Source organism: Cyprinus carpio, chromosome A8 (genome assembly GCF_018340385.1).
Source record: "Cyprinus carpio isolate SPL01 chromosome A8, ASM1834038v1, whole genome shotgun sequence".
Taxonomy (NCBI): Eukaryota; Metazoa; Chordata; class Actinopteri; order Cypriniformes; family Cyprinidae; genus Cyprinus; species Cyprinus carpio.
Window position 1 is genome coordinate 9,092,821 of NC_056579.1, and position 19,536 is coordinate 9,112,356.

General features: G+C 37.0%; 2 protein-coding genes across 6 annotated transcripts in view; one reads left to right on the forward strand and one right to left on the reverse strand.

Annotated features, from left to right (window-relative positions):
- Positions 1–1,519: 1,519 nt before the first annotated feature.
- LOC109076656 (type I iodothyronine deiodinase-like) lies at positions 1,520–4,127 on the reverse strand. 2 transcript variants are annotated; one of them, XM_042761988.1, is made up of 4 exons: positions 3,627–4,127; positions 2,843–2,986; positions 2,477–2,676; positions 1,520–2,111 (listed from the first exon to the last, which is right to left on the reverse strand). In XM_042761988.1, exons 1-4 carry the CDS (start codon positions 3,979–3,981, stop codon positions 2,046–2,048), a joined length of 765 nt encoding a protein of 254 aa, XP_042617922.1. In that variant the 5' UTR covers positions 3,982–4,127; the 3' UTR covers positions 1,520–2,045. The 2 variants fall into 2 exon arrangements, with proteins under 2 accessions (XP_042617922.1, XP_042617921.1); XM_042761987.1 differs by having other exon boundaries at positions 2,843–2,998.
- A 170-nt stretch (positions 4,128–4,297) lies between these two features.
- Positions 4,298–19,536, forward strand: part of LOC109056942 (zinc finger protein GLIS1-like) — a 68,672-nt gene continuing 53,433 nt past the window's right edge. For 3 of the 4 annotated variants that reach the window (XM_042761978.1, XM_042761980.1, XM_042761981.1), the window contains exons 1-2: positions 4,298–5,176; positions 5,307–5,675. In XM_042761978.1, the coding sequence (XP_042617912.1) occupies positions 5,408–5,675 (268 nt within the window). In that variant the 5' untranslated portion in view covers positions 4,298–5,176; positions 5,307–5,407. The remainder of the gene's footprint in view (positions 5,177–5,306; positions 5,676–19,536) is intronic. The other variant, XM_042761979.1, reaches the window with a different exon arrangement.

Genomic DNA, 19,536 nt, shown 5'->3' on the forward strand with positions numbered 1-19,536 from the left:
TGTCGTAAGAACCCGTTGACGAAGCTCTTCGCTCTCCTCTTCTGCAAAATGTCCAGCAGGATCATAGTGGTCACAGCTCAAACAGGCTGCAAGGGTGTCATGCACAACCTGTGAGACAGAAGTAATTTATAAGAGCTCTACAGGTTTTGCCCAACCAACTAGCACTTAAATTCTGCAAACTAATGATCTATCTTAAGAGTCTTTCTTTCTCAGCTACTCTCAAATGGTATTAGGGACTGTTCCCACAGAAAATGTTTTCAAAGTAAATGCACTAGACAAGTTGTTTTCAACGGTTTTGACTTTAAGGCCCTCTAATAACCCCAAAAATATTTGAAGCCCCCACCCCCATCTAGACTAATGGGTTTCCTCTGGTTTGTCTGCTGATGACAGTATTTATTTTTTTCAAAACTATTTTTTTATTTACAGAAAGATTAACTATTAACTATAGTCAACTAATTCTGTCTACTTTTGATAAGGTCATTTCCTGGACACTTGGTGAGTTTCGACAGTTTGACTACATTATGCGACTCTTTTGGCTGCATGATCTTGTGACAGACAGTGAACTGTCATCATAATTATGATGGAAATCAAAGGTTATGGTAAAAAATGATGTTAATCAATCATTCACCGAATATAACTGACACTAAGGCATTTTAAAGCCTGTTAAAGACTTCACATCTATATTTAGCTGCTTAAGTATACCAATTGTACCCTTTGTCCTTAAGAAAAATGATTAAGAGCTAGCAGCCCTTTCAAATGAATGAAAGCAGAGTCTGGTGATCAATCTATAGAGTCTGCAGCTCTGTGAGGAACCCAGTGCCAAATACAACTTGAGTCCAAAGTACAAATGCAGTCATAAGGTTAAGGTTCTTGAGGCTAAAGAACAGGAACTGATAGTTGTTTATCATTCATGAATATCTTAGAATTGAATTAAATTAAGTAAATTAAAGGTTAAACAGCTAAAAGACCAAAATCCAGCACATCTTTTTGTTTTACATTTGATATGATCTTCTCATTTGACCTCTCCATCTGTTACAGTTTAACGAATTCTTTCTTAATGTGCAAGGGTTATGAAAAAATTATGCATTTGTAATGTATTATGTAAGTGTATTCCATACTAGATGACATCAGATTCTGTACTTGTGTCTAGATTAGCATTGTCCAAATGAAGACCAGGTTTATTGTTTGTTAATGATCAGTTTGATGAGATCTACTGGATGAAAGGTTACTGAAGATACACTGAACATAATGATTTTGTGAAGCTGTTCTTCTTTTTTTAATAGATTCCGTGACTGCAATGTGCAACATGTTCATAACTGTCTGTCCTCTCTTGAAAAAATTACATTGTTATAATTTCTTTGTTGTTCAAACTGTGCAGCTTAAAAGAGGTTATCTGAAGTGTTTGTCAGGTCAAGCATGGTTAAAAGAGCAGTTCAAGATATGCATTTCACAGAAGGACAAGCACACACCATTGATATGAAGTTGCCATGACTTATATAATGACACACACAGACTCTGATATGATATGATTGTTTATTTGAATAGTTGTTAAAAACTCTGTATATTTAGTGAAATCTGTGCTCCTAAATTTTAGAACAAATGACTGAATTATCAGTTTACAGTTCACATAGTTTTACCCTGTAAGCATCATTTACAGTCACAAGTTCAGCAAAAAATCTTAAAAGCACAGATGCCCTTCACAATCTCTGCTGATGGATATTTATACGGCCTTTGAATACAATGCTTGTACTGTATGATAATTATGCATTTACATTAAAGTAGAAAAATATATATAAAATGTTTACCAAAAAAAACACATTTTGGTTACATATTCCATTAAAAAATATATGCTTAAGATACTGTCACCTACTTAGATTTGACATCACTTTCTGTTTAAAACATCGAGGTACAGAGACCAGCTGATTTCATCTGTATCTGTCACAAGCAAACACAAGCACTCATAAAATTTGTTCAGGCACTAGAATTTCAGAAAAGTGCAAATATATAAATGCAACCATGAATAGAACACTTATATTTTTTTCTCTTTATTTAATTTTCTCCAGAACTTTTCGAACCTCTTCAGGGTTGTACCCCCAAGGTCCGATGCCACCTGTTAGGAAGAATAAAAATGTGTGTGAAAATCCTTCCATACGGTTGACTTCCTGATGAATATATTTAGACTATACAAGACACTGGCAATCAAAACTGCAACAAAAGTAAAAGAACAGACCCAAGCGACTATAAAACCCTTTGCCTCATGCTGTTCAACTCGTTCCAAACCTTTCACGTCTATAAACACGTGAAATCTCTTACTGCAAGAGGAAGAGTGTGTGTAAAAGCCTCTGGCCAAGGTTAAAATGCTCCAAAGCTTTCACTAGCAACTCTCTACTGCTCTCACGAGAGCTGTTATGAAGCTTTGGAAGTATTTCCTGTACTGTGTGCACTGTGCAGTTTGTCTACATTGCAAAATGCTCACCTGATAGAAAACTTTCCCACTCTGAATGACATAGAGGCGCTCAGGCAGGGCTCCGTATTTGCTTGCAGTGATGTTGGTCATCTCATCCACTACCACAGGGCAGAGGGGATCTTCTTTGACCAGGGTTCGGGCTGCAGCCAGTCTCTCCTCCAAAGTTTTGTGGACTTTGATGTCGACGTTGTTTGCAAAGGCCCAAGCATCTATAACAAAACAGAAGAATTTTGCTAGTTGCATAACATTTATCACGTAGTGCTCTACATGTAAAGTACTGTACAGTACAGTGCATCTGGGCATAGATAATATCAACCCATATTAAAAGCACAGATGCACTTAATTTCTAATTAACTCAAATATAATTGTCATTACCAGTTGCATGCGCCTCTGCGAGGTAAACCACGAGGAAATCTGCCACATCACTGAAATCCTTGACAAGTTGTTTGAACTCATCAAGCTTGTAGAGAAATGGGGGTCATGTGCAGCTTCCGAAACTCAGAACCAGTGGACGGTTTCCTGTGAAGAAGACTGCATCGGTAACAATGTTGGATGTAAAGAATTATTAAGTCATTAATTATAAACTATCATTTAAGTGAGGGATTACTCTTAATTTTTCTGTAATTTAATTACAGTTACATTTGACGTTATATAAAGACAAATATTTTTAATGCAACATCCCTTTAAATACTTTGGTCAGTTCAAGAATAATTTATACAATTTTATATTATTTATGTGAAAGAATTGAAAGAGTAGTTTCATGTCTATCATTGTATTGTTTACCTGGTTGAGGCCGATATTGGATTTAAAAAGTAATTAGCAATGCATTACTTTTAGAGAGAGTAATTAGTACAGCAATCTAATTACACTGTTGAAAATGTAATTAGTAGCTAGTAATTTATTAATTTTTTAGAGTAAGTTACCCAACACTGATCAGAAATAATTAATAATATCTAACAGTGTAAACAAACACAAAAAAAAATATTATTTGAAAAGACAATTAGGACACTCTAATTATTCCAATTATTATTATTATACCTTACTATTATATAACGCTGGGACTGGTACAGTCGGTGTAATTGTTCCAGTAACAACAACAACAACAACAACAACAACAAAACCACTACTACTAATTATTTATAGAAAGCGTTTACTGTACCTTTAAGAAAACGATGAATGCTGGTTTTCTGTCCGTCCAGGGTGAATAAAGCTGTGTCTGGAGCCGCGTGGCCCTCAAACGCTTCCAGGCCCAGCGAGCACCAGTTCACGGAGAGCACGGTTTTAATGAACGCCAGAGAAAAGAAACTCGGACCCCAGTCTTCGTATTTGAATTTGGGATTTTGGGTCATCGTAAACTTCTCTCCCATTTTAAGATGGATTTTCTTCATCAGTCCCGGGAAAACGACTGACAGGAGTTTCAACAGAGTCAAATGCGCGATCGCAAATAATATCATGGCGACAGCTGATAGATAAACTAAAAGTTTTCTCAGTGCATATCCCACTGCGGTCCCCATCGCGAGAAGAATTTATTAGTTAACTTACATGAACGATAACGAGGTAAAACTTTGCCAGTGTTGTGTAGCAAAAGCTAACCGCCCTCCAAACCACAACAATGTTATATGACGCCAAAATTCAGGAACAAATCTTACGAGTGCAAAGGCATTGCTCATTATTATTAATTAGGTCATGTTGGTGTTGCTTGGGAACCTTCCTGTAACTTAATATTCATGAATAATATTCATAAGCTTTCGCCGTAGCAGGATTTGTTGATTCGCCAGGCGACTAGCGAAAACAGCTGGCTCTGCTGGAACGTCACGCAACCTAATTAATATTCATGAGCCCACCTTCACCATAGTAGGAATCAAACCTCGCTTGTATATTGATGGATTGCTGTTGTATTCGGATCATAGTGGACCAAAAGTGACAAAAAAAAAAACAACAAATAAAAATTCTCCATAATTAACACATTGTTTTTGATATATATTTTATGTCAAAACGTTCCATTAATGGTCTTTATAATTATTAGTAGTTTTAATTTTAGGTTTTAAAGATGTCCATAAGATGTCACTGTTGATATGTTTTCCTACACACCTCTTCTATTATTATTTTTTCTCTACTCACTACTTTTATTTCATTTCCCGTTGCGAGTCTTATTCTCTGAACCGAAAGTCATAAAAAAAATAAAAGCTATAATTTTCACGCTACTGCTAAATCATCCTCCAGGTAATTAGCCTATGAAATATTTATTATTGATCTGTGTACTCTTAATCTTGTTTTTGTCTGTTACACAATAGGTTTTACATTATTTGGTGCTGTGTGATGACGAATCTCATTTCTGATGTAGCTTGTTTATCTGAGGAAGTTGTACAGGACTGTTTTAGTTGTATGAATGCAAATTATTATTCCCAGTTTGAAGCTCGAGATCAATTTCACTATTCACAAAACATGCATCCAGTTTGTTCCCGATTGATCCCTCCCCTTTCAGCAGTGTATACTCATTGGCACTTCCAGCTGTCAATCAAAGCAGGGACGCATGTTTTGGTTTTCAGAATTGATGCTATAGAAAACTCATAAAATTGCAGCTGAAACAGGAGAGAGGATGCGGTCGGTAAGAACACATATACTAACAGCCTGTTGGACGCAGAAGTTGAGAGTCATCATCATTCAATCAAAATCTCCTCTCTTTCTTGCTTTGGAGGGTTTAAATAGGTAGGCTTTGTTAAAAAAAAATCGAATACAACATAAAAACAATAATTAAGTATGTTTTACTGTTTTATAATGTTTTTTTTTCTTTTCTTTTTTTTTTTTTTGGTTATATGTTTATCATGTTGCTTCATAGTCCTCTGAGAGCTGGAAGAGTTTGTTCTTTCAACTGAAGTTCAAGTTCATGGTGCGATCCTTCATCCCACAGGTACAAGAAACGATAAGGACTATTATTGTATGGGGACTGACATGCACACTTGGAAGTCAGAGGTCCAGATGCAGAAATCTGCAGCGCTTATTGGGATGGTCAGTCATCAGACAGATTTCACCGAACTCGCTTTCTCCATGTTCAGCAGTAAAACAGACATCTGCCCGAAACGCGTCCCTGCTGACGGCTGTGGCTCGAATCCCGCCTCGATACAGATGCGCTGCGGGTCTGAAGATCTCAAACTCCACGCGCATCACACCTCCAAATTTCACTGTTTCACCATGTCACCTGGAGAGGGTATGTGCCTGCGGACCTTTGTCTTTACAGGTGTATTTTATGACTTTTACCGATTGTTTTTTTTTTTTTTTTTCGGGATTTTGCAGTCTTAATCTGGTTTATGGATTACAATGATCCCTGCTATGGCAAAGATAACAACGGCTTCTGTAACTTTTACTTGAACACAGATTTTAAATATCAATCTGCACAACAGAGCCAAAAGCCATTAGTTTTTGGAAACCTTTAGTTGTTTATTATATATATATATATACACACACACACACACACACACACATAAATAGATTATAATACTAAAAATTAATTACATAGGATATACAATTTGAATGCATGTAGGGCTATTAATAATTTTTTTTTTTTTTTTTTTTTTTTTTTTTTGCATAGCAGCCAGATATAGCTACATTGAAAATCATACACAGAATTTTACGTTTGCCAAAGAAAATGTAGTTAAAGAGTTGATCTTGTTCTTTCAGGGAAAGTTTATATACTCCTTACCTTACCTGTTTCAAACTGACATCAATATATGGTGATATGTTATAGTGCGTAATAATAGTGGACCTAATTTAGTACAATAACGTCTAAGCGCAACTGCAAAACTGCGCACGTCGTCCTGTCGCGAATATTTTGACACAATTCGACACAGTTCCTCATTGTTATAAGTTATCGTGTCTAGAGGAAAGTTTAGTTAAATGTGTCCCAGCTATTAAATAAAAAGTTAATTTTCAGATCAAAGTTGCGTTAATCTCGCACGTTTTGTCTTGACAAAATAGCCTACTTGATCGCGTTACATAGCCTAATTCATATTACCTCCTTAATGGGATAGGTCACCCACAAATGAATGTTCTGTTATCATTCTCACCCTCATATTGTTCCAAACTTGACTTTGTTACGTCAGTACGTGGAACACAAACGTAGATGCCAGGGATTCAGTTTTTACTCGCCGTTTCCAGTCATTGCATCTTTGTTTCGTATAGGCTTACTGAAAGTGAATGGTGACTAAGGCTGTCAATCTATGTAACATCTTCTGTGTTCTACGAATGAAAGACTCACACAGGTTTACCCATAGAGCATTAAGCTGAGTAATGGAGAATACCATGATATTTCATTGGGAGATCATTGCTGGCAAAACATAAAGAGTGATTCAGTAATCTCATCCATTTAGTCACAGAAGCATCTTAATGCAGCTTACCTCGCTATTTCCACTGTAGAAGGAACACACATATTGATTTTGCTCTTCAATAGGCTGTATGTGCTTATGTGATACTCTTAATCGCAAGTCATGTTAGTTGTAACTGAGCATGCATCCCTCAAGAACAGGGCTTTCTGGTATTGGACTAGGGTGGTCACCCTGTTTAGATGATGTTACAACGGCGTGGGATTGTGGGGGTTGACAAAGCTAACCGCTTACTCCAGCTTATGATTATACAAATTTGACTTATATTAGTAATCATACCTTGTCACAAAAGAATCAGAGGGTTTGATTATGACATTTGCCTGGGAAATTCAAACCAAATGTTTCTCGCATGCGTCTCAGCATTTATGAGACTGGAGTCCACAACTCGCCCCCGTCCAGAGTGAATCATTTCAATGTCTCTCAGATGTATTTGACAGAAAGGAACACTGATGTTTTAGATGTGCCTGTTAGAGCATCCTAATTTACTTACTGGAAAGGAATGGAATGGACTTTTGTGAAATGTTTTGAAGTAAGCATGTAGTGTGTTGCGTGATCTTGTTGACATGTTTCAGAGAACAAGTTACAGATATTATCTCGCTCTGTTTTTTTTTTGTTTTGTTTTGTTTTGTTTTTTTGATCGCAGTGATATTATTTTATTTATTATTGATTATATGATTCTGCATTCATTGGTGATAGTCTGTTTTGAGTATAGGTTGAAATATGAAGACAACATTTCATCTGTTAAAAATAGTCATTGCTCAGGTGCTTCTTTCATGTAAACTGGAGTGGCAGAACATGTTTGATTTTTCGGTACATGAAGCAATGTTGCAGAAAATGTAAAAATATTTAAACCTACCTAAATATTTATTTTATATCTTTTTGAGAATGGTGATTTTTGTTTTTCTGAGGAAGCATATTCTTTTAATCCTATATTCTTGCACAGGCATTTTAGTAGGAAAATAGTGCTGCTGCTTATTTTATAAGGTTTTCTTTTCTTTCAGACCAGTAGTCAGATTTATACTCACACTGCCTGCTTTTTTGAAGCAAAAATTAAAACTATTTGCTTTACAGCAAAAGTGGTTAAGCCATGAACTTTACCCATTATTGTAATCAAGTTGATAGCATGTCACAGGGTTAATTAGCTGTTTTTTCCCTCTGGACTCATGGATTAGACATATACTAATGGATTTCACTATGGATTAGACATATACTAATCTAGACAAGGTTTTGTTGCCATGTTATCATACAAGATAGTTACCTGGGTGATACCTTTAATCCAGCAACATTCGCATTGTACTGTACAATTCAGAAAGATCAGGAGAACGTTATGGCCATGCAGCCAGTGAATTGGCAAGGCATCACACATGTACATACATGATGAACATCCTAAGAACCCAGCACATGTACAATGGGACAGAATCTCTCTACCAGGCCTAATTAAATGGTTCTTTGGCTTTTTTTCTCCTAGATAAGTCAACTAATGATTTGCGGTGCATTTGTAAACATAATCACATCATTTTTAACTGGATCAACACATTTCCAATTTCTGAGCTGAATGATATTTAATCAGACATTCTGAAGCTGTCCCATTAAGTTACTTTAAAAACTCCAGTGGCATTTTTCAGCATATGAGATTGTGATTATCAGAGTTGCTGTAATTATCCGTGATTGATTTATTTTTTTTAAACAATTTTTTTTTAAACACAAGTTTTTTAAAAAAGTATATGCAGACAAACTCCCACGTCGAAGTGTTGATTCAGCTCATGAAATAATGAGTAAATGACTCTAAAGGGAGTCATTGGTGTAGTGTTTCAAGTTTCTATGGCAATGCATCACCCCCACACACATATACAAAGTCAGCACCGTTTGGTCACTCTGTAAAATGTGGCATTTGTACTCATAAGTTGAATTCCTGTAGCTTGATTAAGTTTCCTGTGCTTGCCTGGCTGATATACAGTATGTCTCAGGATGTGTGGTGTGGTGCTACCATTATTGACTGTTAAAAAGTATTGAAACCCTCAGACTGATCAGATTCAGAAGTTCTCATTCAGGTGATTTATACAGTAGGTGGATGCTTTATATACAACAACTAGCTTTATTGCTTCCTGTAAACATGTGTTGTCCACAAGATTGCTTTGTTTTAGTTGCTGTGGCTGATTGCACAGTTTAAAAAAATGTTTACATCGGTGGTTGCATCACTTGTAAACTGTTGTGGGCTGCACAATTATCTGCGCTCGCCTGAGCATTTTTTGTTCTTTTTTTTTTTTGTTTTTTTTGGTTTTTCTCTCTTATTTTTGCACAGTTTTTATCTATGTGGTTTTGTTCTCTCTCTCACACATATTTTTCTAATGTGCGGCACGTCTTTTGGGGAACTCCTATGACATCAGAATGAGGCATGGATAAATTAACGGTGTGGGGAAACTGTAATGTTTGCAGCTTGTTCCATTGATTCACAAAGTCCTCAAGATCAATGTGCTGTGCTCGATGACATCACTGAGCAAACCTTTAACAAGTGAACGTTTTTCAGCGTCAGTCACCAAGCCTTTGAGAGCCAGCTTGCTGTAATAGAAGCCATTGAATCATTTCTCACAAACAGGTCTCTAGAGGACCTTCTTGAGTCTTCATTCAGCTTAATTTGGTTGGAAGTTTACAAGCTTATTTTTGATAGAAAGATGCAGTCGGTGAAGCTTAATCTGCGGGAAAAGGTCTGGAAAACATTTCTTATCTAATCGAGTAGCGTTTGATGAAAGATACTCTTGTGGTTTTAGAAGATTACAGCATCTGATGTTCAATCATCATGTTCAAATAATATATAAAACCTCAACGTACTTGATCAATCCTGAGGTAAAACATTCAGACGTTGGTGACCTTTATTGCAGGTTGGATTATAACTACAATTTAGACTATTTATGGCACCTGTGATGTCATAGCAATGTCCAGTTTTGTTTTATTAATGCTTGCGGGATGTGTAATACTAAGCAAAAGAAATGGCCTGAATCATCCTTCATTTCAAGGGCACCCTCGGCCTGCCAATACAACCCTCAAACCAATAATTCTGTTAAAAAAATATTATCTGGTTTGAATAAGTGTCGAAATATCGCTGGAATACAAGAGGAAATGTGCTCTGGACCTGGGCTTAAACGGAGGAAAAACAGAATTGGCTCAGATGTGTCATCATAAAATGTATTTTTAGCTTGGACCATGTCTTGAGAATCACTCATAAAAATGCGCCCACACTCTCCAACCTTTTTTCCTTCTTGCTTTTTAGATATAGGGGTCGAATTCCTGCCTCATGTGAAATGGATCTGATTGTTTTGCCTACTCGCTCTGTCTCACTGACTCCGTACTGAGATGAAGGGGCTACTCGCTCTAGGTCTGTGCCAGGGGGACATGCCACAGCTAACCGCACATCTACATGGGCCGAATTACTCATGCATTTTTAGACGGCAGCAACTGCGCCTCCAGACTTCTCAGCGCGTGTGACCGTGCACGCGGGTGGTTTTTTGATTTACATTTCGATAGTGGCACTTGCTGTTCTTGGCCCAGAGCTCGTTTGCTTCATCAAAGAAAAATCCTCTTTGTGGCGGAGTTGATTGCAAGGCCTAAAGCGGATGCGAGGGCCCTGGCTTCCCGAAGCAGGACACTGCAAGACCACTAGGTGTCTGTGACCCTTTCTATCCACTGTTGATTTAGTGTTAAAGGTGACGGATGGCGAGCGACGCCACGCTGGTCTTTGGACCAATCCACTGTTTTTTCTACTCCTCCCAGTACACTTGCCTGTTTAATAGAACATAAATATGGATCCCAAACTAGTGCCAAATTGCCTGGTGGGTCTTTTATTAGTAAGTATTAAGTATTATTTTTTTATATCGAGAAATACCACAAAGATTACAGCCGATTCTCGGTACAAACAAAATCTGGCCTCACAAACCGCCTTTAATTTATACAGAGGAATATACTGAATGTAGACAGATTCATAAAGCATTTTCTGCCAGTACTTAGACCTTCTTATTTACAAGTCTGGGCACGTCAGCTGTCCAATCAAGTGCTGGCTTCATCCGAGTGGTCAAAAACAAATGCGCAAACATTTACTCCTTCATTAGCGGAGAGCAGAAATCATTCCAGTAGGCACGGTTATATCCTCTCTGTTCAGTAGATTCATCGTGCCAGGAAGCTGCCATGGGGCAGTGCCCATACGGTCTGCAATCTGATTGGCTGGAATGACCCTTGAGGACTATGAAATACATTATAAAGTCAAATAGTGCAGTTTATATACTTTATTGCTGGTTGTTAATAAAGTGCAGGATTCTGGAAGAATTAGTTATTCTCTCGTCCTCTAGTGATCCAGCACCAACCGAGTGTAATATTACATTACGCTAAGGGATTTCTGTAGGCTAATAACCTGACATGGGCCCTGAATGCAGATTGTTTAAAATGAAAACACTTCACTTTTACGAACAGATCTGGATTATGTTTTGGGAGCCATTCGTCTTTAGAATCGTTGAAGGCTGTAAATTTTAGATATTCATACTGTTTGTGAATTGCATGTAACAATGTTTTTGAAAGGAATGCTAGTAAGATGGAAAACCTTTGTTTGGTGTATTTATTGTTTTTCATTGCCTTTTTGTCTAGTAAAGTTCTTCTGTGTACAGCCACAGTAACTTGCAGGAATAACATTTCACCACCATCCCAGCTGAACATGTGTCAAGAAAACTTGACCTTTTGCAGTCCAAAGGCCAAAAAAAGGAACTGGCAGACATTAATAAATATTCCAAGACACACAGTTTGCTGTGAGCGCTTAAAGTACCACTAAAATATACTTTATGTCCTTGTTTTCTTCAACAAAGCTAATATTTTTGTGAATACCAGACATCATGGAGATCATTTGAGTGGAAATAATAATTTTGTGCTGTTACTTATCGTATTTTTGTCATGTCTAGCGACAGTCCAAATAGGATTCATCTGACCTTAAGGGCTGACAATTGTTGCATTTCAGAACAGTCACGAATCCGTAAGCTTTGAGCATTCCTACTTCCTGTTTCGGTCGAGCTGCTGTTGGATTACTCAGACGGAGACATGCTCAGAGCGAGGTTAAAAGAACACTGAACATTATTAAACTTTTCTCTGTCAGACATCTCTGTCGTCTCATCTCCACACACTGCTCTGGGGTGTTTACTCAGACTTAAAGCATAAATTGAAATCAGCAGTTTGGCAGGTTAATATTTGGAGAAAAAGATGCCGGCAAACGATAAGAGGACACAATTTCCCACGACACAGACTGTCTGATCTGTTTTTTTTTTTCTTTTCTGATCCTTCACTTTGTTTTTACGTTATGGGAATTTTTACGTGAAATACAAGAAGTTTTGACCAATAATTGTTACGTGCATTATACGAATTTAGACCAGGCTGTGTCTGTAGGGCGTGAGCGTCACAACAGACATGGAGACATGCATGAGTTCTTTCACACAGACAGTGTGTGCTGTGGAATTTTGAATATTGAAAAGTGAATTTTAGTTTACTTCAGTGAGTATTTATTTTAATAATACACATAAATTAAGAAAACCATTATTTGGGAGACGCCATTTAGAATTATTACAAACTTATTCATAACTGTTTACATTAAAATAAATAAACAAATTGTAAAAATGCCATAAATGAATAACGTTTGGTTCTGTTAACCATCTGCATGGTTACATCGATGCAGATGCAATAACATGCTTAAATACTCTGGAGTTTATTTAGCATTATTTTCCATAATTACTTATATGTTCCAACAATTGAATCAAAAACATACAGTGCAACCAGTTGTTGCACAGCTTAGAACAGCTGATATAAACCTTGCAGCTCATAAATAAAAACACAACATTACTACAGGTCTGAATTTTTAAAGCCAGACATAGGGAAGCTTACACAGTGTAGTCCAGAATAAATAACTCATACAGTATGTGCATTTGTTGTTTTTTTTGGGGGGAAATAATAAGACTACGCTGACAATGTATTGTTAAGGATACTATTATTATTATTATTATTATTATTATTATTATTATTATTATTATTATTATTATTATTATTATTATTATTATTAATAATAATAAAAATAAAAATTATAATAAACTGTTATAATGTTTTTATTTGTTTTGGTTTCTTTTATGTATTTAATACATATATGTACTTAATAATCTTTATTATTATGACTTGAATTTGATTACTACCTCTAAAAAGACATTAAAAAGTAGATAAACCTTTTGGGATAACTGTTTTAAATTCATTTATTTATTATTGAAATTCCCTTCCCTTTTCTCAAATAGTTATTCCCTAAAACACTGTAAGAGTTGTTATGGATAATTAAATTAAAATAAAGCCTTATCTATGTTAAAAAGATTGTGATCGATCGGTTTACAGTGCATTTTAGTTCCACATAGTCTCAAAGCTGAAACCATGCTCTCCGTGCCGCAGCACTGTGCTGCTCATTTAGACAGTGTGAATGCAGTTAATATGGATGCCTTATATGGTAAATATGCAGTTCAGATGTAGAATGTGTGATGGGCCTTACAGTTTAACGCATAAAGAGAACCAAAAACCCTAATAAAGCATTTGAGATATGGCTGCAATAGCTCATGAGAAAGCAGAGCATGAGAGGAGAGCGACTAATGCATCCCGGCCCTTTAACAGGATGAGAGGAATTTGAAGAATGAATGTTGACTTCAGCTTTTTACAATTTGCACTGAGTTTGCTGACTTATCATCAACCACAAATATTTCCCCCAGTATTTCACCATTTAAGCCCTCACCACAATCTCACAGATGAGATTTCCAGGATTTGGCTTGTGCCAAACTTTCCACTAGAGTCACCCCTTTGTGTGTGTGTGTGTGTGTGTGTGTGTGTGTGTGTGTGTGTGTGTGTGTGTGTGTGTGTGTGTGTGTGTGTGTGTGTGTGTGTGTGTGCGCGAGAACATACTCATCATGCTGCAGCAAATGTACCATAAACGTTAAGAAACTTCTCTAGTGTTGACATAGCATTAAATCCACTGTCAAACGTTCCATTAATATGAGAAATAAGACATCCCATTATGGCAGACTGCTCTGGTTTTTCTTTCAACCAGGCGTGTGCTTATAGAAAGCATGAGAAAAGCCTTTTTGTGCATTTGGGTGCTAATCAATTTGACTATATCATCACGTTAGACACTTTAAGATATCTAAGGGATGCTACTGTTGGCAGGCAAAGACAGGAACATCACCAGTACTGGAAAAATGGGAAGTACGCCTGGTGACCTCCAGGTCACATTTGTAAGCGACGGAGCGAGGAATGCGTGTTGAGCGCGTCTGTCACACGTAACCTTCATGTCTCATGCACGTGTGTTTCTTATTGAACTAACACATGTGTGGGAGGTTATACATTGCTGGATTTTATGGAAATGGAAGTGATGTGTGTATGTGTGTGTGCTCAATATCTCCATGGAGAAAGTGGAAATGAAAACAATCTCTAATCAGAACCAGGTCACTCTGTTGTCCAGGCAGTGCTTGACATTTACGGCCTTCCCTTGGCTCCACGTTCGCACTTTACAGCAGGGCCGGTCCACATAGCTACGCTTCTCCATATAACTGATTTGCTAGCTCTCCTAAATCTACACATAAAGCAACGCCCGACTTCACAAGGTTCCTATATAAAGAAAAAAGATGCAACAGGAAACAGTTGTTATATATCACTCGCAGTCTCTGACAAGAATATTCAGAGGAGGAAGATAGAAAAATTTTGGCTGGGGCCACAGTATGTGTTCCGAGTCTTTCTTGTTTTGTCCTTTTTTTTGCTGTTTACTTGAATCTTGCCCTAAAAAGTCAAATGATGACTAACACAGTAAAAGGCGCTTGTGTTGTGAATGACCTAACTGCTTTTCTTTTTAAAAACTGAAATGAAGTAAGGCTTTATGAAAGCCCTGACAGCCAGGTGCTGTGGACTTGGCCAACAGTTTCACTTCTCAGGCCAGCTGGAAAATGAGTCCCAGAATTTATCTGCACCCTTTTCCCTTGACAAATTATTTTATTGTTCTCGCACAGTTGGTTTGCATTTATTCTTTTGGCTAATGATAGATTAAGGAAGAGTGATCTGCTTTCGCTGTGTTACACTGCGAACGCACCCCAACTGGGCTTGATACCGCAATGACAAAGCATATTCACTCTCTACGATGACATTAAGATCGACTGTGAGTTTAATGCTCAGGAACTTGCGGCAGAAAGATTCATCAAAAGGAATTTTCAGATCTGCAACATAAAGAAATTGCATTACGTTGCAAAAATCTTGCCTCTGGATACCTGAAAACCTAACCTTTGTGCCCAAAGGTCACATCTTTTTTGGGGCTTAATTGGATTACAGGGCCGTTCATGTTGTAGGAATGTTTCTGCCCGGTGTAGATGGAGAGATATCCGCGTTATAACTGTCTGCTTACTGCACTCTAACTGACCCGAGCACAGTAGATGAGAGCTAACCCACTAATCTTTTACAAATGCTGCTAGTCTCCAAGACCAGGCCTTTTCAAAGATGACCGAGTCAAAACAGCCCCTGTTTCTCAATGAGCCTCCGTTGAAAATATGTCTGAATCAAACAGTGACTAACACATACCTTCTGTCTGCAGGGTTACATTGCGAATGAGAACAAGCCTTACCGGAGATGTTCGCACTCATCTGGAGGCTCTGGTTTCTCTTTAGAATCGGCACACTTATTTTCAAGGATGTTACAGAGTGGAGACAGTGGACTGCCTAGAGGATTGTATTGTCATAACAAGTCTGGGAGCCTTTACAGTGATTGACCTTTCAGCCAAGTTAATGGATGACATCAAGAGAATTACCTGGAGAGAGAAATTTAACCTAAATTTTAATTAAAAACTATAAAATATACCAGAAAAATGCAATTTTGTTAAATGTCATTATCGAAATCTAAAATTCAGATTTACAGAATGTAAATTTAAAATCTTTTGACATTTTAGTAGCTCTGTAAATGGCTTTTTTATGTGTAATATCTCAATATCTGTTGCTATACTCTACTACTTCTTTTAAATGTATGTCAGTGAAGAAAGATGGTGTATTTACAGCTTCTACCAGCAGGGGCTGACAGGGCCATACTAACCAATTAGAGCTTGATTACTTGTGTCTATATGGATCTTGACTTTAGTATTTATGCCAAATTACTCATTAAACTAGAAATCTCATCTCTGTAATGTTACAACATGTTTTTGCAAACATCTTATTAGTGAAACATATGGAGAGAAATGACGTTAGACATGCGGCTTCATTTCGAAGGCCTTTTTGGTTCTCCCATGCCCTCCTCCTCTATTTCTTGAATGCCTCTGCGATTGAAAACACGGAGATTTCTAAACATGTTTCTCATTCCAATTCACCAGATCGCTGCCAACCACACATCTTGAAAAGGACTTTGTTGTATTTTCATATGTTCTCTTTGTTTACATGGGGTTAGCCACATCTTCAGATCACTTTGTGCTTTAATTGACTCCATATAGTTTTGACTTGACTCCAGTGACAAATAGAAGGATTGTCTTTGGCAGAGAAATGTAGGGAAGCCAGCAAAGAAACTCTTGTGTAATAGCTTTCAATGTAATCTTGTACTTGCTTGTACTTTTTGATAAAACATATACATTACGCCAGAACGCTTAATGTTAAAAAACGTTCAAATTAGAAATGAGTGAGTCTTTGAGAAATGGATTCAAAATCTGCAGAGCACAGGCTGTTCAGTGAATTGAGTTATTTTTTCAAACTAGATGTGCCACTGTGAAATTAGTGCTTCCTTTCTTTTATTCCTTAAAAGTTAGTTTTAAAAGTCAAATTACGTACAAACAGTAGTCCACATAAAGGAACTACATTACATATTTTTAGATCAAATCACTCCAAGGCAATATCCGGTCAGCTATAGGATGAACGACACTAACTACTGTAAAATATCTTTGTTTGTAGCCTGTTATCAAGGTTTGTAGATGCTAGCTTTCTACAAGCCTCAAGAGTTCTGAAAGCAGGAACCAAGTCCATAATTGGCTAGCAAATCATTAGGATATGTACACTACTGCCAGCCAAAACTCACTCGTTTAAGAGCAAACAAAAAAAGACCATAGGAACCCACCATGGACCCATTTTTAACATGTTTGTATTAGCGATGATGTAAAATGGCAAGAATTCATAATTCGCCTCAAATATCGAGTTGTTTTTTTCCTCGCAAAGGAAACAAATATTTGCATTTCAACACTCTTTCAGAGTGAAATGAAAAACAAACTCTTTATGGGTTTGGAGTCTTTTTTGGAAAAGTCCAGGGATAAAATTAACATGATTTATAGTTCATAAACGCATGGCTGATGCCAGGTTGTGTGAAAATGCTGGTGTTAAGTCATGCTTACAGCCCTGAGAGGAAATAAAGATCCACAAAACACTAGCTGACTAGCTGACTTTCAGCGCTGTTTATGATACATTAGCCAAACTCTGCAGCTCTGGATCAGGAATCGAACCGTGAACTTGTTAGTTGAGCCATAACTCAAGGTGTTTTGTTGTAATGACGTTGTTTAACACATGTAGTTAAGTAAAAGATGGCTATCACGCAAGCAGAAAAAACACCAGGGCCTGTAACCCACTGAATGCTTGCACAGTGAGAATAGGTTTGCTCTTAAACCACGCTGTTGGTGGGCCCGTCTCCTCAGCTAGATATGGCATGCTGTCTGCATAAATACCCCCTTTTTTACCACCTTCCCCTACAAACCCTATTGCTGGACTAAGATTCAAAGAATTTCCATTAAAATCGCCCCATGATACCCTGCTTTTTTTTTATGCATGCCGTCCCTGCTTTGCCTTTTTTAGGTTCTTCAGCCCTCATTTCTCAAACCAGCAGTCGGCATGTTATTCCTGAACAGGGGCTCCTGTGCTGAAGGATGCCCTACCTTCTCTTCTCCTCTCTGGGGATGTCTGCATTGTGAGGGTCCTGTTTGATGTGGGATGATGTATATTGTCTGCTGATCTGTCCCTTCTCGGGTTACCAGGGGCCTGATCGGGACAGGAGTTGTGGGGGAGCTATAAAAGGGGGTCAGTTTAGAGTGATCCTTTGGTTTGTTAGGATGATACCACCTAAAACAAAAAAAGAGTCGCATTGTTTTTCCCCACTTCCATTCAGGATGGAAAAACATAGGCATTCTTGTGTATTCTAAGAATATGAAATGTGTGTTAGGTCCCCTGTGTCAAAGTCAAAGTAGTATTTATTGTCTCCCTTAGGAGAGATTTGTTTTGGATTAGAGAACTGCTGCAACATCACCACACAACACATACTAACATTTACAACCATCCTAATTCTATAATCCTACATCATAAAAACAATACCATTTAAATGATAAATTACTTAAAAAGCACACAAACACAAAACAACCCTCAGCTGTCTGTTATACCAACTATTGCAGTTTTTTTTTTAAACATTCTGCCATAATTGCTCATTAATTAATTTAACAGACAATGGAACAAATGAGTATTTGTATCGATTATGCCTGCATATAATGGAACCCTGTATCCCCTGCCAGAGTTCATCAGCGCATACTCAGGGTTCAACACATGCGAAGAGTCCAGTGGCCTGCTGGATTGTACACAGCTCAAAAATGTCTTGTAAAGAACTGAGTGCCTGTATCCCCATCATTTTTCCTGCCACTCTCACCAAGTTATTTATTTGAGCTTTCATTTTTAATGTTGAACTCCCAAACCAAACCATGCTTATTTCTAAACTTCACAAGTTCTTTTACATATTAAACATTGAGCTGTTTAATCATACAAGAAAATTTCTATATGAATTTGTCTGCATAATTTAAACACCTTATTCATACATTTACAGTACCGTTTAAAGGTTGTTTTTTTTAACATTTTATATAATCATTTATTTGATGAAAAATACAGTAAAAACAGCAATGTATGGATATATAATTAACATTTAAATGGTGTTTTTCATTTATATATATATATATATATATATATATATATATATATATATATATATATATATATATATAATGTAATTAATTCAAGTCTCAGGGTCACATGATACTTCAGCAATTATTCTAATATGCTGTTTTGGTGCTCACAAAATATTTCTTATTATTATCAGTGTTGTGCTGCTTAGTATTTTTGTGGAAACCGTGAACTGTCATGATTCGTTGATAAATAGAAAGTTCAAAAGAGCAGGGTTTATTTAACAAGAACAGCATTTTTTTAAATGACAATGTAAAAATCGAATTTGATATATTTAATGTATCCTTTCTGAATTTAAGTATTAATAATAATAAAAAAGTCTTACATACCCCAAACTTTTAATGTTACGGTTTTGTATATATAACTACTGTATATAGCCTTGTGCGACATAAATGTGTTGTTATTCGTTGATAATGTGTGATCAGATTGTTGAATCAGTGAGCTGAAATCTTCAAACCTATCAGACTGATTCATGAATGTATCATTCAGACCTGTTTTGTGATTCATTTAAAAGACCCAACTTTCAACAATGATTCTTTCACGAATCAGACATCGCTGCTTTTCCCATAAATGCACCCACGCTACTGTTTGGCTTCACAAGAGTCATCTGGACCACTTTTAGGAAGCCTTAATAGTGCCTCTTTCATACTTTTGAAGCCTGAAACTTCATTCTAATTGCATAGAGAAAAGCATG